The 27,185-nt window shown below is 39.0% G+C and overlaps 1 protein-coding gene across 7 annotated transcripts in view; it reads right to left on the reverse strand.

Moving 5' to 3' along the window:
- The window catches only part of ANKIB1 (ankyrin repeat and IBR domain containing 1), a 92,276-nt gene that overhangs the window by 35,191 nt on the left and 29,900 nt on the right, over positions 1-27,185 (reverse strand). For all 7 annotated transcript variants that reach the window (XM_065830756.2, XM_065830758.2, XM_065830755.2 and 4 more), the window contains exons 2-4: positions 22,762-23,002; positions 4,601-4,901; positions 1,107-1,289 (exon numbers count right to left, since the gene is read on the reverse strand). In XM_065830756.2, coding sequence (XP_065686828.1) covers positions 1,107-1,289; positions 4,601-4,901; positions 22,762-22,949 — 672 coding nt within the window. In that variant the 5' untranslated portion in view covers positions 22,950-23,002. The remainder of the gene's footprint in view (positions 1-1,106; positions 1,290-4,600; positions 4,902-22,761; positions 23,003-27,185) is intronic.

Raw genomic sequence — 27,185 nt, forward strand, 5'->3', positions numbered from 1 at the left:
ATTAAACCTCATCTCAAAACCTCTCATCTAGGAATACACAACCTAACTAAGCTTGTTTATCTTTGAATTTGTTCAAGAAAATTAGTCAGAAAATGAATTGAACAGTACAGAGACTTTACTTTGAAATAAAAGTGACCATGCATGGCATTTTTCAGGGAAACAGTTGATGTGATCCAGGCCTACTCATACCTAAATCTGAATGAATTTTCTTTTAAGTGTAATTAGGTTATAAGTGGCCTAAGCTAGTAAAAGGTAAGGCCACGCTACTCTTGAACGGAGTAGCCATACAGAAATCTATTGTCCTTCAGTTTACACAGAATTACTTCATAATATCTATTGAATCATATGATTTGTCTATGTATTCTCTCTTAGTATTTTAGTTAATTAAAATCCAACAGTGGATGGGGGAGGGAACTTCTGCTTAGAATCTTTTTGGTCAAATTGTCCTTTTCAAATCAGAGTCTTCCGTGAGGCATACGAGAATTCAAGCAAATTTGTATCAGTGAATTGTCTCTCTTTTTCAAAAACTGACTTCACAATAACAACACCTGTTATTACCTGTTATTCATACAAGTTCTGGTATGCTGCCGATTCAGGCATCATTATAAACCAATAAAGTAAATGTGCTGTTTTGAAATCCTGCACTACTCAGCTGTTTTTTGGTGACATTCAACCCAGTCACAGTCTACGAAGATCCACCAGAACACTTTCCCTATTCTATTCCACAGATTTTCTCCTGTCCTCATTTTTAGACAGAAAGGCATCTTAAGAAATAAAAATATGCAAAAAATGTTTGGTTTAGAGCAACTGTTTCCCAGCTTACTGGCTTGGTCTCACTGTACTTCTTCCAGCTTCGCCGCCTGCAAATACTTTCAAGACAGCCCACATAAGTAAGTATAAAACTTCTCTTCAGTTTTTACAACAGATTTGTTATGTTCTCTGAGCTTAACTTGAAAGATTATAAAGAGCTGTGTTAAAATCAAACGGTTTACAAATACACAGTACAAAGTACAGTACCTACTGAAATCCTTTGTAGCAGTTACATTGTGCCTAAATTCTGCAAATCTGAATGTGTGAAATACCCCAAATTTAAAGTATCTTCTGACCTCTTTTTTGTCTAAAGCAGCATATTCAGCTTCAATGCTTTCAGCTTCAGGATCACGTGAAAATACCATTCGAGATTCCAGATTAAGAGCCAGCTCTTTGTGGTGTTGTTTCTCTGCACAGTCACACGGGGTATCTTTATTTTCATTTTCTGCAAACAAATCTCCACCATGTTTTACTAGAAGCTGAAAAGTAAAATGGGAAAACAAACAGTTATTAATTACAACTCTAATAGTACCCAGAAGAAAAGACAGCTAAGAAAATAATAATAACAATATGAACAAAAACAACAATAATAACAGAACAAGGAAAACAAAAAGAAGAGGCAATAGTAATGCTCCTTGGGAAACAAAGATTCTCTGTTTTATTAAATAAATTACTGCTATAATTACTTGTATACCCACCTTAATTCCGTGGAACTGCAAAAATCTCAGAAATACTTTACAAGTTAATGCTGTACAATATGTCTCTGTTAGGTTTTAAACACTAAAATTCTGCTCTGCTGCACTGGTCCATAGAAAATGAGGGGCCTGAGGTTATCAAGCACCTGGCAAGACGAAGCTGGATACTTCTTTAATTTATTTATATATGGCTGAAACTCCACCATTCTTCCCACACTGGTACACAGGTGGTGACAGAAAATGGGAGAATCTTTGGGTAGGAAGGAAGATGAGGTACCAATTCAGAGAGAGCACACAGTACTCCTGGGAGCTCTACCTTATATCTGAGGACATGAGACAAGCAAACAGCTCTAATGCTAATAACTCTAATACAGTCTATTATTGTGCCATTTCAGCAATCTTGTCTCTTGCCAGTAACCACTCAGAAATGGAGTCTCTAGCTGATAAACACTAATTGTGCTGCTCTCATTACCTTGCCAAGCCTGCCTCCTGCTAGAAACTGATCTGATATAAGCAAGAGCAACAAATGCCACGCATTTCAAAGGCTGACAGTGGATCATTTTAATAACTTATTATGGTATCTTTATAACACATTCTAAACTTCTAATGATGGAGCACCCATTACAGTCATTCACTAATAAAATGATTTATCATATTTCTAAATAAAACTTGATCGATGAACATTATCTTGCCTTCAGATCACGATGGCTCTGCCAACACTATTCTGTATTTCTAGCCAGGATATTTCAAAATTCAGCTTTTCATTTTTATGCTTCTAAGAAAAATAAAATTTCCCCAAGATGTTCTGTTCTCCACATAAATCTTTCAGATCATGATCAGCCACTTCATTTTCTCTTCAGCAGAGAGTATTTTCTTGTCACTGTAAAACTGGAATCATTCTTGTAGATTCTTTGGGAACTTTTCCCACATTCTCCAAAATAAAAAGAAATGCAAACCCCAAAATCCCACAAACCAGTGTAACAACAAGATTCAGTTGAGAAGATATTAATGTCATTAAGTATGACACCATATTTTATCTTCATAGCAGATCGTCAGATAGAAATAAAGGTAATACTAGGATAATTACCAAGATACCCAGCCTACAATTACCTTATTCTATCTACACCTCTTAACATTGGAAAAACTTTGCTAACTTGAGTTTCACATTCTGTCTGTACATTTTAAACTCTAATAAAAATTTAAGTGAGGCAACTAAGACAACTTCTGAGGTAGAAAAAGAATAAATATAATTGAAAGAACACTCCAGAGATCTATGCAGCTCAAAATCTAGTACACAAGATGAGGACACAATATGCAAATCAACAAGTTTTTATTAATGATGCCTTCTTTCTCTAGTAGCACTGTTAAAAAACCTTCTGTCTCTTAACTCACTAAGAGGAGATTAATAATTTTAATAATCACATTAGTAATTTAAAGAAAAATGCCATTTAGTATGCCAAACATACTGTGACAGAGTGGAATGTATCTGTATAAAATCAAATCTACTCAGCATGAAAGTTAAGCCTTTTTTCTGCTCAGTATTTTGAAGTAAGAACATTAACTTTGCCCAAACTATCTTTAGCAATGGATTCCACTCAGCTGTTCTGCTCAGAAGAGAAGTTTAACACATATGAATGGAGTAGCATCAAGACAGCACATTTGACTATCAACTCTTGAACAAATCAGCTAGTAGATGGTTCACTCACAAGGGACTATTTTTTTTCCTTATATAGCTGTGGTGCAGATGGGAGAAGATACAAGGCTGGGTTGTCATGAAAAGTTATGGAAAAAGGAGACTATTAAAGTGAGAAGCTCTGAAGTGAGAGTAAATATCACAGTACTGGGCAGGCAGTGGAGAAGAAAAGCTACAGGTGCTCCTGAGGTTCCAAGTAACCTTCAGTTTACCAGAGCGAGGGAAGATGACTTGAGGATTCAGCAATTCAGTTTTTTATCTCTTTTTGTTTTGATAAGAATGTTAATCCTCAAATACTTTCAGAAAAAAAAAAAAAAAGAGAGAACATTGTTAAATTCCTTTAATAAGCACTATTTTGGGCTTTTCATAATGTAGTGTTCCTGTTCATAATTCTTTTCTTGTCGATGGAGTTAGAAGGACCACAGGCTACACTGGAGGGCTTAAGATATCACAGATAAAAATCTTAGAGTCCAAGGTTCTTTGCTCTGTGGTTGGGCACATAACAAAGTCTGAACTTGGGGGTGTACTCTATGTTTCTAATGTGGAAACCATGACTAGCTAGACTACATAACTGTGTCCAAACTCGAGCAAAGAGTAAACCATGGGGGTCAGACTGTAAATTCTTCTTCAAAGACAAACTGAAGGCCAATCAGAGTCAGAAATGGTCTAGTCAATTGAACAGTACATATTGTCATGATAACATAACCCAGTTTAAATAACTAAATGTGGAACTAGCAGATGTACTTCGATTCATCTAATGAATCATATCACAAACAGCAAGAAATAGAACAATACATGTGAAGAAACACAAACTATGGACTTTCATAATGAGTTTAAAGCCAACTGATTTTACAGTCTCCAATTAAGAGCTGCAGCCAAGGTCCAAACCCACAGTTTAGTCTCCAGCGACCACGATTCTTTCTGACATTGTAGTCTGCCTGGATCTTATTGTGTGAGCCCATTTGCTTCAAGCCCTTGAAGCTGAAAATATTGAACAATTGTGTCTATTCCTAATACCACTGCATAGCCCCATGTGGCATGAAGGCAGAATGACTGAGGCAGAAAACTCCTGGCTCAAATCCTTTGTAAATCTGAAGTTTAAGTTACCTGAGGATCTCAAGTGTAGAGAGAGAGAGAGAAAGAGACAGAAGACAAAGAAATAAGAGCTTCCGTGGATAATGTAATTTTCTTTTTCAGTACATATTGATATGGGTCAAAATGTAGGCACTTTACAGATCAGTATAAAAGATATAATATTTCACAAATGTGAGTAAGCAATAAAACAAAAAAGTTAATACAATATGCTATCAGATTTTTTCCCCCTGAAACAGCTTTGTGAAACACTGTGCATGTCACTTACTAATAGCAGTATACAGACTTGTGATTACGTATCAACTTTTACCTCAACACAGGTTTTCATCCCTGAGGCAGCCGCATAGTGCAAAGGTGTATTTTTTTTGTTATCAACAGCATCAATGGCTGCTCGTTCATATTGTCCTTCATCCAGCTTTGCTCCCTTCCACTTCAGGATCATCTGCAGACAATCTGCTCTTCTGCAGTCGTCCTCCGAGGGTCGTGTCAGGCGAGGATGAAGAGCTCCTTCAGAGATCATGATCTGAGGTCCCATACACAGCAAGTGCATAGATGTCTCATTGTGCACATTCCGTTTATTCGGGTTACCGTCTCTAACAAAAAGGAAAGTTCTGCAACATGGGGAAAAAATAAATTAGCACACAATTCCACTCATTTCCCTGAACTTGGAAGGGTCTATTATGACACCTGTCTTAATTTCTTGCCAAGATTTTGATGAGCCATGTGAGTGATAAACATTCTTAATCAATCATTACTGTGGGACAGCTCTCCTACATTTCTTAGGAGTCAATAGCCAAGATCTGGACGAATTGCTGAAATACCATTAAGTACCACATATAATTACTTCGTCAGCATCTGACATAATTTTTGTTGGCAAAGTTTATTCTACAGTTCTGTGTTGTATTGCAATAAATGTTATTAAGTCACAAGATTGATTGAAATAGATACTTTCTTTTTTCTACTCTCTGTCCTGAACAGCAGTGCATTTGGTAGTTTGCAAATAGCTAATACTAGAGCAATTTCTTCAAAATCCATTCTCCTTTGCCATATCTTTAGTCAGATATCAAGGTAGTACTTACAACTTCTTGAAAACATATGAAATACTTTTCCCGCTAGATTCTATTTGCTGTCTCACTCTAGAATATATGGAAGTGCATAATGCGAAACCCTCATCTACGAAGATGACAGTGGCTGGCAAGAATTAAAGTCTTCTCTTGAATGCTTTACAGGCAGTTCAAAGTGAACAATAAACTATACTGGCAGAAGGATCAGCTTGCGAATGAAAGGAAAACAACAGACTGATTCCTGGAATCACAACTCTGATTCCCGACAGCTCCCGAGACAACACAGCTCTCTGCTGCTTCTTGCCAGCAAGGAATTATAGAAGTCACAATCCAGTTCTGAAATGGAAGAACTGAGACATATCATACAAGCCAAACTTGCTTTAGCCTTTTGAGGTACACTAAAATAATAGATTTTTTTTCTTAATGAAGAAAAATGGCAGGGAAGACAGACCATCTCTTTGTAGGACTGGGATCAGAGACACAGCAAAGGTGAAAGAACCCCATGTGAAGGTAGGAAGTACGGTTTCCAGGAGAGATGAGAAGCACGGGGGACACATTCAAGAAGTCACTGCAGAAACACCTGCACTGTTCTTATGAGCCCCCACATAAAACAAGCAGAAGTCACTGTTCATCATCTCTCCAGGCTGTTCTCTGTCTCCAAAGACTTTGCAGGTATGAAAAAAAATTATTCTGGAATCATCATCCAGTCAATACAGGGGATCAGCTTCCACTCTCCCTGTCCTCATCCACAAGTCTAATTAAAAACAATTCCAATCACTTTCAGTTAAAAACACAGCTCAGCCACCTGAAGGCAGGCACTGCCTAAATATAAAATGAGACCATATTGCTCTGCGTGAACAGAGCAAAACAGAAGAACTTGGTAACCAAACGACGAAATAATATGTTATTTATCTCAATTATTGCCCTTGCTATCGTTACAAGTCTAAATGCCAGCTCCCCTTTCCCTTGTCCCCGAAAGATCCTACCAGGTGCTACACGGTAGGCCTTTCTCTTGGGGTTCTCCTCATCTTTGCTCAGGACAAAGAATAAACCTCAAACTATTTTATTATTAAAGGAAGAGGCTCTACAGGGTGGGTTTGGAATTTCCCTGTCGAAAATTATTGGAAACAGACAGGACAAGTATTTCAGTAGAAAAATGTAGGCTCTGCTGATCTGGTCCTGCAGTGGAAGGGTATCTTGATGACAGCCATTTGGTCAGCTGGATTTTTGTCTTTTCTTCCCTCTGAAAACCTCGGAATAGTTTGAGTCCAAAATTAAACTTTTTAGTAAAATACTCTTCTTTTAAATAAGTAGTAACAAAGTATTTAGAGGAAAAGAAAAAACAAAAGCGTCTCCTGCCCTATTTTGGCAGCAAAAATGTTCCTTAAAGAAATCTCTTTTCATTTTATGATAGCTGACATGATAGATGCATTTGTTAGGAAATATGAATATGCCAGACTTGAGATTAAAGATGTTGCCAAGAAAGCGATAGCACAATTTGTTTGCTTCGGGTTTTGTTGTTGTTGTTTTCAGAGGAAAGGGATTTAGCTTTACATAGTATGAAACCAGAGAGAGAAAGAAAGGAGGGGAAGGAAGTTGGGAAAGAACAGAAAGACAGAAGGAGGGGAAGGAGAGGGAAGAGAGGCAGGAGAGAAGGAGGGAAGGAGGGAAGGGAGGGAAGAGAAGGAAGAAGGAACGAGGGGAGAGGGAGGGAAGGAGAGAGGGGGGGAGGGGAAAAAGATAATTCATTGGGGGGTGAATTCTATAGATATGAGCATGCTGGATGCCTTAGACAGGAGGTTTTGCAGGTACCCACTGCAAAACCTGGATATAGAAAATACAGGGCCAAATCTAAGCCATCTTGGTCTCTGCGAGATATAACTTTGGAGACTCACTAAAATCTGAGATTCTCTACTTTTTCAATAAAATCTCTTTATAGTTCACTAGTTTCTTTTCTTCCATAAAGTCCCTTTCACAATTTAATTTGTTATATTTTTACTTCAAGTAAAGATCACCCCCCCACAACTTAGCTTTTGATGCATTTGCAAACTGCAGGATGAACAGAAAAATGTGAAATAGTTAATTTTCCAATTCAGAGTCCTTAAGTCAAGAATAAAAACAGTTTTTTTTAAAAAAATTATTTTTCCTTCCTCCTCCTCATACCCATGGCATTTACTATCTGTGTGTCTCCTAATGTTCCATCCCAAAACTCTTGCATCTTTCTTAAGAAAAAAAGAGAGATCACAGCACTGGGAAGAGGCACCAGCTAAAGACTGTGAAAGACTTTATTTGTGGCTCCTTTTTCAGTGGTTTTTAAAACTAGGTAACAGTGATGCTCAAGTCAGTAGGCCTACTTATTTTTACCTGAGGTCTGTAAGACAAAGTTGTTAAAGGTATCAGACATCTGTTACCTTCAGATTCGCTCTGGAATGAGAAGAGAAGAAAGTGTGACAAAGAAGGGGCCAGATCCCTTCTGCAATCGCTACAGTGCACTGTGGTGTGGTAGCAAAAGTACCAGTTTTTCAAATACAGCAGCATCGAGCAGGAATCCCTGAGGCCACACAGCTGAGGAAGTATTGAGATTAAAGGCTTAAACCAGGACAAAGGCATCATACCAAGCTGTGGTACAAAGCTGACAGGGACAGTTCAATACTGCGAAGAGGCAGGATTTTTCTCTCTCACATCAAGTGCCCGAACTTTCAAAGTTTGCGCTTTGACTGTATAACATGCTGCATGGCTGCACTAATTAGATCTGTGTATTCTGAATGTCAGGAGAGTCCTTTATGTACTCGTTAACCACATCTTTTCCCCCCACTTCTAGTTGCTTTATAGTCAACGTATTGATTCCTGCTACTTCTCTAATTCAAAGTAAAATGTTACTTTAAAATTCAGTGAAGAACTGTGGTTTCTGTACGACACTGAACCAGGGCCTGATTATTTTTAACTCCAAGAAGACCTTCATTGTCTCCTCCCAAACCAAAGTTTCCCGGGTATCTTTAGCTATCTAATCATTACCTTCTAGGTCTGATAATATTATAATGTACATTTCTGTTTTCAATATTAAGCTCTTTATCATCAGTGGAATTCCATGCTGTGGTATTTTAAAGCATGTGATTGACTCCTGAATCAGGTTACGGGGCATCTGATTTCAGAAAAGCACAGCACAATTTACACACAAACAAAAAATATTCATAGCGTCTGCTAACATAATAGTAAGGTTAACTGAATCATATCAATTAAAGAGACCATCCCGCCTATATTAATCTCCCTCTCTTTATTTTTTTAAAAAAACTTATAATATTTTTCCCACAACTCTGCTGAAAATCTCTTTAACAATCCCAAAATACGGGGTTTTCATCCTTATTTGATTGACTATATTTTGTAACTTATTAGTTTTCATTTACTAAGATTTATGTAGGTTTATAGAAGAACCTTTGTAGAAGACACAGACGCTGAATGGATACAAATACTCTCCCATAGCTCGAGGTAGATATTTCACCTTATCCTCAACAGTTCAGTGATGAGATGCTTCTGCCACACGCTGAAACTCTGTGCATAGAAGTAGAATTTGAAGGCTGTCAAACCAGTACCCCTTTTTGAATCAAAAATGTCTCTCTAAAGGGTTAAACAGTATTTCAGAAAGTGGCTTTAGTAGTGAGCAACTTTTAGTATGATTTTTTTTTTCCACCATAAAAATATCTCTTGGGAAAAAACAATAAAACTCTTGTTTTAAGAAGTTATGTATATCCCAATCTAAAACAAGAAGTGCTTACATCCTGCCTGCTTGCAGATTCTCTGTTCTTAAGCAAACAGAAAGGCACTTTTCTCTATTAACCAAATTATTAAAAGCTCTAGGATGGATTTAAATCTTCTAAAGTGTAATTGTACTGTCTTAGTATCACTTCATAGCACAAAGAATATCTCTACTCAAATAAGTCCATCAGCGAGGTAGATTTTGAGCCCCTGCAGCAAGAAGTATCAGGTTATTTTTTTTTCCAAGAAACAAATCTAAAAAACCTCCCTAAGAAGGCTATTCCCATGCCTAAGCTCAACATTTTCCCTTCCGTCAAAGTTATCTGCTAAAAAATTGCCCAACCATCTCTAAATAATGTTGATAACTTCAGTAAGAACCATATCCAAACTGAGAACAATCTGTGGCATTTGTAAACACTGCTGGGCCTGGGAAAACAGTAGTTTTGATTACTTGTTCTCCTTGCTTGTCACTCAACTTCTGTGTCTCATAAATGGATATGACAAACACCAGAGCTGCCAAAAGCAACCAGCACCTCACTCTGGACACAGAATTGGGCTTCAAAGTGCCACACTATTCCCCCTTTTTCTCTCCTTAATCTCTTCCAAAAGTTAAAGGATTGGGTCTTCAGTCTTAAGGGTAAGTCAAGCCAATGCCGGAAAGCGCAGCTGAATCCATGACTTGCAGTTCAGAGAAAATGACTAATGTCCAAAAAAGGGTAAATAAATACATTGTACATGCACAAATTCATCATTCGTCAGGGCTCTATTTTTACCAGTGGTATTTGGTGCATAAGACTTTCACAGAGCAGCGCTATAGACCCCTGCCATTGGGCTCACAACTTCAGATGTATAAAAAGCTAAGTTTCACCTGGAAATGGACTGATACAGTGAAAATACGCATTGCCTATGGGAAATATCACTTACCACAAGGCAGTCAGACTTTACTCTAGTTGCAGTTTCCAGAATTTGCTTCAAGTTCTAGATCTTTGCAGAATCCAAACTTGAGATGACAAAAGCATGACAGAAGTGTTGAAAAAAGTGACAAAAAAAGAAAGGGCTGTAACATTCACACCTACTACTAGAAAAGCAGCAAGACACTCAAGATCACAAGCCTGTGAACCTGAGTAATAAACAACTGGCACCTTCCCTCACTTTGGGAAACTGACATCCACACAACCACCTCTTCAGGTTTTCATAAAATCCTTCACACTTGGAGCATAAAAATCACCATATTTACAGTCTCTGTCTCTCAAAAAATGCTATATATTTATAATGATATATATATACACACACATGTATATATATGTATGCACATAAAAACATAATGAAAATGTATCTGTATAGAAAATTAAAACAAACAAAAACACTAATGCAAAACGAAATTATAAAAGCAGTTCTGACAGCAGGACACTAAAGCAAGTCATGCTACATAACCTATACAGCAAATGGCACTGTTGCTTTAAGCAAGACAAGTAAGGTACTAGAAAAAGGCGAGCTGCAGCAACAAGGTAAACTAATCTGTACAGGGTTCCCTTGCACAACATCCCCTCTAGTCTTTGGGTTCGATAGCATGTGCAAATCCAGCTTGCTACTAAAACAGTCACACTGCAAACTCCAGTGTGGGAGAGAAGTGTGGGTAAGCCAGAAGTCACAACAACATATGCACCAGGCAGCCACTTGCTCACTTTCCCGGGTGGGATCGGGGAGAGAACTGGAAGGCAAAAAGCAAGAAAACTCATGGGCTGAAATAAAGACAGTTTAATAGGTAAAGCAAAAGTTGCACATGCAAAGCAAAACACTAACACTACCAGAATCCCAATAAACATGAACAATATCCTGCTGTAGTAAGATGTGAGGTTATACCAGAGGCTACTTGGCTTAAAAGCAAAGGAAGCATCCGAGAGACTGTCAATGATACTGTCTTCGCTGCTGATCGAAGTCTGAAAAACTAATCCTTCCAAAATCTGAAGTTTTTCACAGACATTTCAAGCTCCCTTACATCAAGTATGCTACTCTGGCCTTCAATTCCATATTTTTCCTAAACAGAAATGCCTTCCATTTGTTCCCTTTCATTTGACTCCTACCAAGCACAGCACATCTGGCAAAATGGGTTAAATCAATTTCCTGAATACTCAAGCAATTTCTGCGGATTTTCAGAGAAAGTCACCAATTAGAGAACCAAGTCCAGGCTATGGCACATATGAATCATGTCTTTTACTTAGAGCAATCTAAGGTTCAAATGGAAATCTTTGGCTCTGCCAACATACACTCTTCTGGGCCTATTTCACTTATGCCCTTTAATGTAATGTTCAGTAGAAAAATACTGCCTAGAACTCAAGGACTGTCTTTACTCTTTCCTAAAATGGCCCTAAGAAGTCTTACAAACTTTTCCACTGTATTGCTGTCATTTCACCAATGGTTTCCTCAAATAGCTTTTTTTTCCAAAAGACTATTAAAGTGATTAAAGGTAGGTCAGCACCTGAGTCTGAGTTGCAGTTTTGGGCTGACTCATGTTAACGTACTACCCATTGCCTAAAGACACCTAACAAACATCTCATACAAGTAAGCAACAATAAAGAGCTTGCTGTTCTCTTCACTAAAAAGATGCAAACAAGTTGAAAAGTTTCTTTGGTTCAGTGGTTTTGTGTCAGCTAATACGGTCAAGTAGATAGACAGTAATCTTTGGTTTGGTACAACACAAAAAATACAGGAGAGACAATACACAGGAGTGGCAAAGGGATGCAACTGAATTGTGGAGCACAGACCCTAAGATAGTGTACACTGAAAGTGAGGAACACAAAACTTGGATAATCCTTACATCTGTTATACTGTGGGCCAAAATAATCATGCTTTATACATTCCTATGCCTGTTAGGAGGAACAGCAGCATCAAAAGACAGAATTAAACCATTCCTGATGCAAAAGGGTATCAACAACATCCTTAAGTTATCCTTAACCAGAAAACTATTATATTTAGTTATTTATGAATGCCTTGAGCTTTGTGTTCCCTTGGACAGTCAGGAATATCGTTTCTGTGATCCCATGCCACTTCCAACTTTTATTTCTGTATTCTGAGTGAGATTTCAAAAGAAAGAGAGCTGAGTGCCAAATCAGAAGCAGCTTCCACTGAAGCTGGCTGCTCACCAGCAGCTTTTGTGACTAAATGTGTTCTGTAATGCAAAATCTGTTTGATTTTCATCTGTCTCTGGCCCTTTCTTCTATACATGTCTTCACAGCTAGAATCAATTCTTGAACTTGGGTGTCATCCTTCCAGCCTTCTCTCCAAATCCCTCCTTCGAACACTGTTTTTTCTGAAAAGACTATCCACACTGAATTCTCTTCTCAGATAACTGCGAGACTATTATTTTTAGACTGGCTTCAAACAAATGTCAGATGAAATAATAAGCATGAAACTATCAACGAGTGGGTTCATCGTCACTCTTTAAACACACAGCTTTGTCCTTCTGCGCAGAGACCATTACCTACATATCAGCTTGTAAATCACCTAGCAGTGTATGACATCTAGTGTTGATACTATTTACATAGCAATGGTGATGAAATTACGCAGCAAATACTAGCAGGCTTTGCATCATTTCTATTTTTTCTATTTCTTAAAAACTATTAATTTATTACAGAGGTTGTCTCATCTTCCTCTGTCTCTCCCTCCAGAAAAATCCTTTCAATCCTTACGCTGCTTGATCTTTAATGACACTGATTTTTATTTTCCTTACATTAGGTAATTTTATTAAATTGAAAAAAAATTCAAATTAAAAAATAAATTAAATCATCCACAGTCTATATTTTGGACAAAAGGAAAAGTGAATATTTTAGCTGGCTACTGTATTAGCTACGAAAGTTATTTCTGATAAATTTACTTCTGTTTATGAGAAGGTAAACTTACTGTTTCCAGTAAGTGTTGAGCCAACAGATCTCTCTGGTGTGGAGGCCACATGTGGCTCTAACCCAGGGTGAAGCTCAGCCATTGGACACAATGACTCAGCATTTACCAATCAACTCGGCAGAGTCACAAACTCTACCCAGTAACAAAATCAGTTGAAATAAATATGCAGTCATCCTGGCTGGCAAGGACCAAAGCAGTACTCCTCTACAACTCAAATACAATTTTACTTTGCCTGTGGGAAAATGTTCATAAGTGTTCTACTAAGGAGACAGACAACATAGAAAAATAAATCTCTAATAGTATACCATATTAATTTTCGTATTTCACCAGTCACTAATGAAGTGATCTTATTCTGTAGTATCTGATGTCCAAGGAAAGAAAAGTAAGAACAATGTGGAGAACAGATTATAATTTCAGTAAGAGCATTTAAACAGCATCTGAACATATGCAGGGAAGAGCAGTGCAACCTGAGGTTCCTGCTTTCCTAAGGATGCAGAAGAACGTGGTAGCAAGAACTCAACATGCTCAATAGCGGCACCTGTAACTGGAGAGCAAGGCCGTGTTGTGACCAGTGAACTCCATAGGCATCACATCTATTCAGCCTACTATGGTTAAAATAGTCAAAAATCAAGTAAAAAAAGGTCCATTTTAAGAGCTGAAAATATCACAGCTGACGGGCATTTGAACTTTGCTTGTAGGTCAGACTGCTAATAAGATAAAGCCTACCAACTGTTGTGTATTTTGTGAGGAAGTCATGAGGAGCACCAGGGAATCCACCTTGGGAGGCAACACATCTAAATTAGTGAGAGCTGCTTTTAAACGAGATTTTGAGCTTTGGAATAAAAAAAAAAAGACGTGGGAGTAAGCCAGATAAGGGTTTGAGTTTTCCAACCTGCCTTAGCTGTCCTTTAAGAGACAGTGCCCAACTGGGTGAGAGCCTCAGAGAGATCTAGTGAACATTACTGCTGCTACTCCATGTCTGTAGCTGCTACTCTAAGTGTCCCTACTGCCCTTGGCAGTTTACTTAAGTGAGAATTCAGCCACAGTAAGAACTTGCTCAGTTTTAAAGGCTTCCTAATTTTACCATTCCTCCATCCTCTTGACTGCTCTTGAGGCTGGATATCTTGAAAATGACCTTATAAATGACTATTTTCTACCATCCAGTCACACATTCTGCTACTAAAGTAATAGGCATTTCAATTCCCTTGGTCTTCTTCTTCTTTACAAACACTTCCACAAATCCTGGTCAGATCATGTTCTTCATATATAACTCTCCTACCTCAGATCAAAACCACCCTTCAATATTTCATATTCCAAAGCATTTAGTAGGTGACCAAGCCTCATAACTGTATAAAAATAACTCACAGATCATTCATGGCAAACCACAAAACATTTAACAGTATACCACAGACATTATTTTCCACAACTAGCATTCATGTCTGATATTGTAAAACTGCAAAAGTAGCGTTGCAGGTGCTTACTATTCCATTCTACATGATTTGGCATATTCTAGGATGAGATTCATCTTCTCAGCTCCAGATATCTACAATGCAGACAACTCCAGTTGATCCAGTTCTCTTAGATTCCCTTTAAAAATCAACGGGAAGAAACAAGCACTTCTGGCACACAATTAATTTAAAATATTTTAGAGTCAACTTCACAATAAAATCAATTGCGTTGTCACCTTCGCTGATTATTCTGACTAGATGTATTACCTAGGTCTACACCGACTATAAAAGGAGTCTAGCATGAATAATTCCAATACAGTCATACTTACTTTTATGAATAAAATTAATCTTAAATAAAATTATATTCTAAATATTCAATTTACCTGTGTAATCACTGATAATTAAAAAGAACCTTGCTTTTTCTTGTTCAAAAGTGAATAATCTAGACAATAGCACTCTAAGAAATTATTCAGATGAAGTATTATAATATATTGTCATATTTTAAGTTATTAAAACAGGACAGAATTCTTTTGTTGTGGTGGAAAAAGGGAAAATAGGTGGACACCTTTTATACTAATATCAGCAGTAAATCTTTATAAAACTTCTTTTAGGAAACAAGCATACACAACTGTTACACCTTCATAATATTTTGCCAAATGACCTGTAAAATTGCCCAGAAAACATCAAACAAATGTGATCATTCAAAGAGTTACCATGAAGGAAACAACAACAAAAGACTACTCCAGCATTTCTGAACAACCTGCTGAAAATGTCCATACATTCAATCCAAATTCCTTTACACTGTCACCTTGTTGTTTTAGTTAATAACTCCATGTTTTTCCCATTTGCCCTTATTAGGCAAAGAGCTGCAATTAACCTCTTTTTTTTTTTTTATTTCCCCTTCAGATTTATATTGGAAGTATCGTCAGGAAAGTAATTTAAAAAGGAACACCAGTCTTATTGGCAAAGCATTGAACAGATTTTCAGAAATTTGGTAAAGAAATAATACATTTTGTAGCACCTTTCTGAACGTTTTAGCATGAATGACTTAGGTCAATTTGTATCTCAAAGTTTACAGAACTTTTATCTCAATCAAAACAGTAGAGAGTGAAGTAGCCTCTTTTTTATTTTCATCTCCAGGAAAAAAAAACAACCAACCAACCTGAAATTCAGAGCAGCTTCAACATTATCAGAAAATAATCAACTACAGAACTCTCTAAAGCCAGAAGATCTGCAAGGAAGTTAACAGGGTTTTCTCTAATACTTCTCCTTGACATACATTTTTGCAGCACAAGAATCTCCTAATATCCTCTTAATTTGAGAGAAGTCATGTCCTGAAAAACAGTCTGCACATATCTCCCTCCAACACCCTCAAAACTAATTTTCAACTTGACTCCAAAAGGAATAAAAACCAACAAAACCTGACATTGGAAGAGAGTCACAAACATGTTGTGACCAATGCAACATTCCTTCTGACATCAACAAATTTTCTGTCAAATTCATCCTATATAACATATTGGTAATCTCAATACACTTTTTTTGGATTGCATTACAATTGCTTAGACTAGCCCTACTGAAACGTCTTAAACCGCCATAAAAACTAGATTAGATAAGACCGTAGCCTACATCGACCTGAAATTCAAACCACCTCTACTTTGATCTTCTATCATACTACTGCAGTGAAAAATACTTCCAAAATTATAGCAATGAAACAAGAATTATTTCCTATACCCAGATCCTGGGCACATTTCCCAATGTTTCTCTCTGGCTAGCTCAGCTTTGCCTTCAATCGCAGAGTTCCTTTACTATTATTAACTGAGAAGCAAGCATCAATAATTTTTTTTTTTTCCCAGTTTCAGCATTCACCTCAATTTCCAGAATATTCTGTAACTGGAAGCCTTTGTTTTTTCTGTTCTAGAAAAAAGTATCAGCTTCCCAAACCCATCCTGCCTCCCCACAGCCCCATGTTTTCTATCACATCCTCCTCCTCTTCCATCTTCAGCCCAGGACCAGCAGCAGCTGCTACAGATGATCCAGTTTGGCTTGAGAACTCACAAAGTGCTCAGAGCAGCAGTATGAAGTGCGGAAAATCTGTCATGGATCCAAAAAGCTTCCCAGCAAAGCTACAACACTGAAAGTCATGTCACAACATATCTTGCAAAATGACAAGTCATCTAAGGTTTTTTTTTTTTCCCTTTCAACCACAAGTAGTGTGTCCTCGTGATTTCCAGCCACTGCATCTCGCACACCCTGTTACTGCCATGTATTTCAGGTGCAGTTCACCAACAGTCAGACCCTACTGAATAACTTCCCACATTGATACCAGTTCTTTCAAACTGAGCAGTCTGATGGTCTCAAATGTAGTTCAGGATTAAGCGAAAAAATCCTGAGGGCATTGGAGGTGCTTGATCATCTGAACATTGCATTTCCTAAAGAAAACCAATTTCTTGCATGTTCTTTCTCTGTAATATTTTTATACCCATTTAGTGAATGAAATTTAAACAATCCCCTTAAATAGGACTCTTCCGTCAAGACCTTCATTCATAGGGAATCATGATAAACGTGTATAGTGGAATAAGACAAATGTGTATGTTGTACAAAGCTCTCAAAATCCATCTGTGAGTGCTATGTTGGTTTTATTATTTTTCTGATGTTTCTGAGTGCTATGTAACTTTTTTATCTTACCTCCAGAAGCCTTATCTATCACCTATTAGAGACTACCTATTTATCAGCTTGCAGTGACCACAGTCTGAACAGTGATATCAAGATGGTTTTGTAACACAGAGAAGACATTTCTGAACTAGAGCTCTTCACATCCAAGGTAAACTTCTCTGAGTGTTAGTGCTGAATCTAAGCACTGCCAGCAGATGTCTAGACACTATAGCAGAAAATCACTGAATAAATCACACTCAAATTGCTCCTGCGGTATTTCCAATATAGCCCAATAAAGAAAACTTGAAATGTTTAGTTCTTTGCTTCCAAAATTGAAAGTAACCTTCTCATGTTTTCTGGAAAGATTTCAAGGTGTATATTTTATCTTTGTACCTTACTATTTTTAGAAAAAAGGCCTGAGAGTGTTAGGGGTTGGCAGACTGTAGTCCATGGGAGGAAAGGCTGTACGGCTCCATGTCTCCAGGTCCAGCCAGTGCAGAGGCTGGGGTGGATTCCCAATAGACACACACGCAAAAATATATATGCAATACAGATATACATATTGGTCCACACAGATGTACGTGGACAGAAACACTCAGCACTCGCATGACCACAAACAACACTGGCGGCCTCATTCTGTTCCCTTCTCTAGGCAAGCAGGATGAAGTTCTGCTAGTGGGAAAAATACACATATAAACAATGATTCCTTCAATAACTGGCCTTGGATACTGTTATCCTGTAACTGGCACCTTCCAGTTACCTCCCGCACACACATACTGCAGATCCCCAGTAACCGGCCTTAGACACTACCAGTACCTGGCCCTGAATCCTCTCATCTACAGTTGCCTCAAACAGGCCTCCTGGCTCACCTGTGGATTTATATCTGCTTTGAAACACAACTCCCAGGCCACTGGCTACTCCAGCTTGTTATTCAGTAGCCATTACACACTGATACATGTACTGACATGTGCATGCACTTTGCTCTCTCCAGTTGCTGGCACCACAGGTTCAAGGGTCCCTCTGTCATGAGGTCCCCACTTCAGTTGCTGGTACTTAGACCTCCATACACAAACATGCACACAGCAGAGTCCCACCACCCAGGAAAATAATTAGCAATAGAGTTTAATGAGAAGATAGGAGAGACTGCAGTGATCAAGCATGGTCAGACAAACATCATGGCCTGACATTTCCATGTCACTGGGCCCTTTTAGCCCCTGCTTTACTGTCCCAAACATATTCCTCCCCAAACCACCTTGATCTTTGTGGTTGGTTGACGCTGGCTGCCAGGTGCCCACCCAGCCACTCTGTCGCTTCCCGTCTTTAGCAGGACAGGGGTTAAAAAATAAAGCAAAAAAGCTTGTGGGTTGAGATAAGGACAAGGAGATGGCTCATCAATTACTGTTACGGGCAAAATAGACACAACTTGGGGAAATTAATTTAATTTATTGCCAGTTGGTAACAGAGTAGGATAGTGGGAAAAAACCAAAAACACTTTTCCCCTATTCCCCCTTCTGCCCGGGCTCAACTGCCCTCCTGACTCCTTCCTCATGGAGTAGCAGTGGATGTGGAATGGGGGTTGTGGTCTGTTCACAATGCTTCATCTCTGCTGCTGCTGCCACTGGTCCCCTGCTCCAGTGTGGGGTCCCACCCACTGGATAGTCTTTCCAGAACTGCTCCAGTGTGGGTCCTTTCCACAGCGTGCAGTCCTTCAGGAAAGGACTTCTCCAGCGTGTGTCCCCGCCAGGGTCACAGGTTCGGCCAGAAATCCTGCTCCTGCATGGGCTCCTGTCCACAGGCTGCAGCTCCTGCCAGGAGTTTGCTCCAGTGTGGGCTTCCCACACGCTGCAGCCTCCTTCAAACACCCACCTGCTCCATGGGCTGCAGGGGGATCTCTGCTCCATCATGGATCCCCATGGGCTGCAGGGAGACAATCTGCCTCTCCATGCCTGCACCATGGGCTGCAAGAGGCTTTGCCCCAGTGCCTGGAGCACATCCTCCCCCTCCTTCTCTGGCCTTGGCAGGGCTGTCTCTCTCACATTTTTTTCACTCCTCTCTCACAGTTGCTGTGCAGTGTTTTTCACTGTTTCGTAAATGTTATCAGGGAGGTGCCACCAGCATCACTGATAGGCTCAGCTTTGACCCGTGGTGCGGCTGCTTCAGAGCTGATTTGAGCCAGTTGTGTCTCCCATGGAGCAGCTCCTGATCTCTTCTTGCAGAAGCCATTGTTGCAGAACCCTGCTACCAAAACCTTAGCACATAAACCTAGTATGATCCTCTTCTGTAGACTCTTTCTGACACATGTCACAGCTGGGACATGAGGTGGACGGCTCTCCTGTGACAGCCCTGAAGCAGCAGCTCTTCCCTCTGATGAGCCTACCAGGATCCCCTCTGCCCTGGGGATGAGCCCTCCATCCTACAACCTCACCCAGACTCTATTATACACAACCCTACTAACCAGACAGAGAAAACAAGATACGTAGCTGTCAGTTAATGTGGAACTGCTGAGTCCTGGGTAACAACTTCTGGCAACTTCAAGCAGTGCTTTGAAAATTCTTGTTTGTGCCAATTAGCTGTGACCAGCAATTTTTGTTTTTTAAACATTAAATGCTCTGTTAAAGCAAACGGATCTGTCAGGTAAACATTATTTAGGGCTGAAGACCGAACAAAAGTTATATATTAGCGGAATGTCTATTTTCCATTTTTTAATTCAACATTTCTAATATACCAAAGCTTTCTATGATACCCATGAAAAATTATCATAGAAACAATCCTTGTATTTTAACACAATCTTGCTGAATTTTCTGAAGAGAAAAGAAACGAACAGCAAATTTACGAATTTTTACAGCACCAAATCCAGTTTCTGGGCTGTAAATGCTGGATGAAAGGCACAGCAGCCAGATGACTCAGACACCTGCTGTACAACTGTGCAGTTCAAAATAAGTGAGAAAGTTTTGTTAAGTTACTGTCAGTAGACTTCATGCTGCATTATGCAAAGTTTGTCCAGGTCAGGAGTTTTGCTTCGTGACCCTTGCACCTCTTCTCCAGTTTCTTGTTTCCTCATTTCTGAGATTGCTGTACCAGAACGTTCCCAACTCCCTTTCATTGCAAACTCGGTGCCTGCGCTTTCACCGTGACCTTGGACAGTCACCACCAGCCACACATCTGGTAACAGTGAGTTTGTCCCTTTGCCTTGGTATGTGGTAACATCATTGCCAGATAGGTTATTTCTGAGCATCCCAGAATATCACTTTCAAATACACTCTGTTATGCAAAAGGTGTACTGACAGCTGCATCGCACCACTCTATTTTGAGAAAATTTCACAGTGAATCGTAAAACACATGCCAGTTCGTATCCACCTACAATAACACAAATATCAGCCTATAAAGAAGAATTGAATCATATGGGATACGTATAAAGGGTGTTTCAAAAAGATGGACCCAATTCAGCAAGACCGTCGTTGTGGTGCGTGTGCGTTTCAACGGCATTTTGGCATTGATCTGCCCATGCCAAAGAGCATTTGAAGGATAATTTAAGGAAACATGTTGACATCATGAAATATACTGCTTTGAAATGGAGTCCATATTTTTGAAACACCCTGTAAGTAACATCTAGAGTTTGAACTACAAGTTAGCGTAGCTACAGATTCCAAAATATTTAAAATGTTTAATGAAGAGATAAATACAACTTATTATAGTATTATGGACATCTCATAATTGTAAACCTCTTTCAGAAAACAAACAGATTAAAATTATTTTTAGCTACTGTACTTCATGAATAATTAGAAGCATTCATTTTAATATTACATTTATTTAATCTCTGCCATATCCAGGACTTTCTGTATCTGAAGGAAGAGTCTTAACTGGGTATCACTTGCGCCCTTTCCACTATCAACTTTGCAAGCAGGCACCACCATAAGTCTGATATTTCTTCACTCTTACTATTTTGTTTAGATAAAAAGGCTACATTTTTGTGCAGCATGTCTTAGACAGGTGTTCTGAACAAAGCCCTTAGAAAGACAGCAGGAAAGTAAATAGTAAAAAAGCTTCAGCAAATTACTCCTAGCAACAGTGACAATTCTAGCAGTCCAGGTTTTCAGAAGCAGACTCCAGCAAATAACAGCACCTTCACTATGTTTATTGGCAAAAATGTATTGCAAACCTTGGACTCCAACTAGAAAAAAGAATTATTCTTTTGATCATTTTTTTGCAATGTGTGCAAAATAAAACTGAGTTGTCCTGTGAAACTTAGATGCTACAGGTAAAATGTCACTTCTAAATTACCTTTATTTTCAACACAAAGCAATTATTCAAGATCTCATCACAATGGTGCAATATGAATTAGCTAATGGACTGCTCAGAAGTCAGCAATTATGACTCAATTTCTTTCCATATGTGCAAACACTTTCATGTGTTCTTTTTGTTTAAATGAGGCTATATTTTCTGAAGAGATATTTTCTTTAGAGAAATAACCTGAAAATCTCAGAGAAAAAATACACAGAAAATGTAAATGGATGCTATTTTAAATTAAATTTAGTTTGGTTTTTTTCCCTATAATTCAAGAATCTGGAATGGGGGAAAGTTTGGGGATGTTAAGAAACAAACAAAAAGATTCAGTGGTGAAATGAAAACAATTAAAAACATAAATATAGAACACATGAAAGAGAAGAGAAAAATATTAGCAAAACTCAAGATAAATGAGAAGTTATGACATAAAAACCTGTTAGGTGAATCTAAAACACTGAGGAAAAAATCATGGTGGGAGGCCAGATGACTAGTAGAGTTACAGCATATGAGGGACAAAATAAACCTTATGAATACCAGAGGTCCATCCGTAGATATAAATACAGAAATGAGAAGAATATTAACAATAATCCAGTTCAGTATACACTTTCCATTCTGTTTCCTAATATATCAAGAGGATATTTATGAAATTCTCTCTAACTTACTAACTACTGAAGAAGAGGTTTAGCAATACCTACTCAGTACTCAGTTCACAAAATATGAGAACAGCTTGTACCTTCAATGTCTGGACATGGATAAGATGTTAATCTTTAATTGAACTTAGAGCACTGACAAAAATACAAAAGAATGGAAGCAGATAACATTAGGGACTGCCATTCATGTTGACTGTGGCAATAATAAACTTACTCATCATCAAGATATTAATGTTTGCTATTATTACCCAAAATGAAAAAAAAAAGCTGCCTGAATAACACAAGAACAAACATATATTTTGCCATCTGGAAGCTGATACAATCAGTATGGTATCCATTAGGTACAGCTTTAGAAACAGATTTTTTTGAGACAGGAAAACACGCCAAGAACAGTGGAACAGTCACTATTTTCAAAGAACTGTGGTATAGAAGTCTTCAGGAAGAAAGCTAAAACGGTCAGATACTGAAGTTGCAAAGAAAGAACAGAGATACTAAAAATAAAACTTAAAAATGTTTTACCAGTCTGTGATTATAGATTAATCTGCATGTTTTCTATTACTACTTGAACATGTTACAAATTCTGTGACTGCAACACACACATACATATGGATGTATATGTGTGCATAACGTGCACACACACAAGGTATTTATGACCTAGCCGACACTTGCATTTCTTAGGTCAATTATTCACAGCCAGGCAAAACTTCAAGTCATACTCACCCCAGTATACGGTTCATTCCATGCCTAGCAGCATAATGGAGGGGAGTATTGTGCTGGTACGTTTCTCCATAAGAAGTATTTGGGTCAAGAGTTTCTTTCAGTTGGGGGTTGCTTTCGTAGATTTGGCAGGCCAGGTTTTCATCTCCATTCATAAGAGCTTTGCGGAACTTGGTGGTTGTATTTCCCATGTTGCTGTTGCCTTCATCCACTTGTTGTACAGTTCTGTAGCATGCTTCACAGCCTAAGATGACAAACAATACTTCAGTTATTCTGTAAAACACTCCTTCCTAGATGAATTCAGCCAAAGCTACAGCACTGTAAGCAGTCATGTAAAGAAGTACATAGGACCTGTAAACTCTGCTCATTAATTTCTGAAATCCTTCTAGGTAAACACACACAAATTCCCAATTCTTCACAGATTATTTCCCTGATAAATTATGGCATCTCCCTGCACAAGTATTTTTACTATCTATCCTCTTTCAACATATGGAAAAGAAAAAAAAATGGCCAATATCCACCTGTATTAGAAGACGGGTAAATATTGGATTTGCATGTATGTGAATTAGAAATCAGAAGTGATTTCAAAACACAGTAAAACCAAAACAAAATTCTTAAACAAGAAGGCAAAGTTCTTCAAAAGCATGCAAGAAAGCAGACATCAGTTTAACTTTTACTTACAAAGATCATGTAAAATTGTGCTTGAAGCACCTGTGCTTGTGTAGGTGGGTGTAAATGACACCTTTCTGTGCCAGCAAGCTGAATGCATGTGAACACTGGAGTTACCATGGCCCCATCTTAACAGTTTTGCTAAGCATACTGTTTTAAACACCTAACCCCATTTTTAAAATGACACTGAGAGATCAGCGAATGGGTCTATCCAATGCCAGGCATTATCATGGCACAAAACAAATGCATCTCACAAGTCCTTGCAAACTGCAGTGCTCCCTGGCCTCTCACCTGTATCTGATGGAAGGAACCAGCAGATTGAGTTGCATAACGCCAGGGCAGACAGAGCATCTCTGCTCATGAGATGGGACAAGAGAAGCTCACCGGGCTGTACAGTCGGAGAGAGCATGTTGGTTTACATCAGAGAGATGGAGAGGGGACTCAGCACTAGGCTGCAGCTGGTAGCACAGGGAAGCTTCCAGGTCTCTTTTCTACATGAGTCACCCCACCAGACTGCTACATGCCAGACCTTTCACCCCACAAAGCACACAGTGGGATCCAAATATGCCAGGCACAGCAGGTTAGGAAATTGAGATTGACTATGTTGGGCACATACAGTCAGGCAGTGCAGGAGCTGCTTCATGCCCAGTACTTTTATATTCAACTTTTTGGGACTATCTTAAAACTTCTATTTCTACATTGGCTTTCCAGCAGTCACTGGTGTACAGACTGCCTTAAAGACAGACAAAATGGAGCAATCCAAGGGGTCTAGAGCTGCAGAAAATGCAAGAGAATCAGGATATGGATTTGACTGATGTGAAAAGGATTTGGGGAAACCTCGGGAAGAGCTGCAATGAGATATTTTTGTTCCCCTGAAGTAGTCCTCTCACAAGCTGCTTTCAGCTTCTGTTGTGAAGTTACGTGTCACGTTGCATCGCAGCCTTGCTACAGCTTTGCTCAGATCCCATTCCATGTAAGATCTGACCAGCAGGAGTCTTGCACTGTCTCCTCTCTGCAGTTCCTGAAAGGTCATTTTGTGAAGAGGAGGGAAAAGACCGCTTTCATCATAATCTTACCAGCGCTGCCAGGGCCGTTTGAGAAGAAGAGCGGTGGCCTCTGTGGCCTCTATTTTTATCCCTTTTCCCCCTCACCAAATCTTGCCGAGGCAACCCTTGTTTTGGCTTGTTGTGTTCTACCTTTTGATGTCACTGTGTGAGACAACAATGACACTGCCAAATCAGCTGACTTGACATGCTAAACATGCTGCCCATGTTCTCCTTTGTGACCATAGCTACCTAACAAGCAAATGTGTTAAGCAGATTAAAGTTTCTCCTAATAATAATAAAGTAGGCACTCATTCAAAAGCAGACACACGTCCTTCATATATTAAGTGATTTACACAAACCAAAGCCCAAATTCTTCAATTACACTATGGATTCTGTAGCATTTTGTATCTTTCCATCATTCCTATATTTTAAAATCTAAACATGTAGATACTATGCAGATACAACATTTATATTCTTCAAGAAAGCCACTGCATGTTCATATTACCATGTCACAGCTCTCAGTGCTGCAGATTAATGTGTTTTCAGATGCAGAAAGAGCTGCATTACTCTAAAGACTGCATAGTTTCAAGCTTTAATGAAAGACTGTACAAACCCAAGAAAAACTCTATACACTCTTTTCAGTCAACCAGCAGTTCATATTGCCTTCTATAGCTAGGATTCAAAAAACACTTGAAAGAATGATTTTCAGTGAAGTTTCTTAACAAGATTAGTTAATGGAATTATATTATCTGTCACTCCCTGTCTACCACCAATAGCTCTGAACACTATAAACTAAATGAGACAAGAGTAAGTGCCTGAAAGATACCATGTTCCTAGAATCTTCATGAAAATCAATACTGAAGATCCCACCAGCACCCACAATGAGCAGAAAAACACAAAACCTTCCTCCATAATTTGAAATTAGAATGTAACAGCACAAATTGCCATGCACTTATTTCTGGAAATTAGCAGGTGGATAGCTTGCATCAGCTGCAGAACATGCTGCCTTTTGCCCCAAACTGGAACATTACACAAACCTGTGTAGGGATGAGAGAGGGTGTTCAGAGTGTCAGGAGATAAGATGGTGTCCTCAGGCAGCCTGAGAGGAGGCTGAGTATGGGTGGTACTGTTGAGATGGTCAAGAGGAGGACTGAATGGATTTAGGGAGGGGTCTGGAAATGCATGGGAGAACTGGGGACTTGTGTAGGGTGGCTTGACAGAACTTAAAAGCTCAAGTTATTGTCATAACATCTGGGAATTTTAGGAATATGCAGCACGTACTGCTTCTTAAGTCACTGAACACAACAGTGACATCTGCTTCCATAAAAAATGTACACAATAAAGGTTACAGATGACAAAAGTATGACATAGAAAGGTGAATGAAATAAAACAGTAAAGTACTTGTCTGCATAACAGGACTACTCTGCAAACGAAAAGATTCTCAGTCAAAGGAAAGAGAGAATTTGAAGGATTATGAAACAGAGCAATGATATGGCTTTCAACAGACACAAGTGAAACTCCTCACAAAACCAAGAATCACCATAGAAGTATTGAAAATTTAGCAAATGGCTAATGTAACTATAATTATCCCATTGTCAAAATAAAATGAAAGATGACAGAATGGGGATCATCCATGAAAGCTCTTCAGCTGAAGGCGAACAGCTTATATTTGATGTGATAGCAAGTAACCAGCCTCTGGAAGAATGGAGGAGAGAAATGACAGGGTCAAAACTAACCCAGAAAACAATTCCCTATTTAAAAAACACATGATATGATACTAATGCCTTTCACCTTCATGCAGTATCCACAAGGTCTTTATTCTTTAACACTATGACAGGCATTAGCCTTTTATGCTTTGGAAATTCAGTGGCCCACACTGTAGTTTTCTTTTCAGAATTGTCCATTAAACATGCCAGCAGAAACACAGAAAGACAGGGAGAAGCTACCTCTGTACACTGGCAGACACAGTTGGCTCCCAGCATGTTTGGAAGTCCAGAAGAAACCAAGACGTGACAGCTGCTGCCTCTCTCAAGCTGCCGTGGCTCCTGAGTGCCCTGCTCTAAAATATTCAAGATCTGCCCATTTGCAGTGTTCATCTTTCAGCTAACACATCAACTACATCTGCCACCAAAGAAGCCTCTACTTCAACTGAAGGAGAAAAAGGATAACACAAGAGCCCATGCAACAGACTTCTGGATCTGAAGATGGCTGAAAGGGGCCCAGTCTGCCTTCTTTTTGCGTTGCTTTTACTTTAAGAGCTTCCAACCCACTAGGTACTCTCAGAGGCCAGTAAGCTAACAAGGCTAATGCTGGAACCAGGCAGTGGTCCAAAGGAAAACTTGGTTTGCTCTTTCAGCCCCTCATGTTTTTGAAGGTGAAGGGCATGTAAACATGCGCCTCTGGAAAGGGGGAGGTGGTGAGCAGGGAAGGGGCCTGGAAGGTTCAGCCCGTCCACAACCTCAGGGACCCAGAGAGCTCCTGTGGGCTGGATACAGGGCTTGCTAAAGCCGTTCCCAGAGCTCCCAGGCTGGCATGGCTGGTGGGCAGTGTCACTGTCACTGGTTGTGCTTTGATGTTTGTGTAAACCCAGCGTCTAAAATCCTTAGGCTATTTTTTAATGTGCTGTGTTACAAAAACATCACAGTGGAGCAAAAATGACAACATGAAAATGACGATTTTCAAAGATTTTATCTTAATAAAATGAGACTTGAA

This window comes from Patagioenas fasciata, chromosome 2, assembly GCF_037038585.1.
Source record: "Patagioenas fasciata isolate bPatFas1 chromosome 2, bPatFas1.hap1, whole genome shotgun sequence".
In the NCBI taxonomy this organism is placed as follows: domain Eukaryota; kingdom Metazoa; phylum Chordata; class Aves; order Columbiformes; family Columbidae; genus Patagioenas; species Patagioenas fasciata.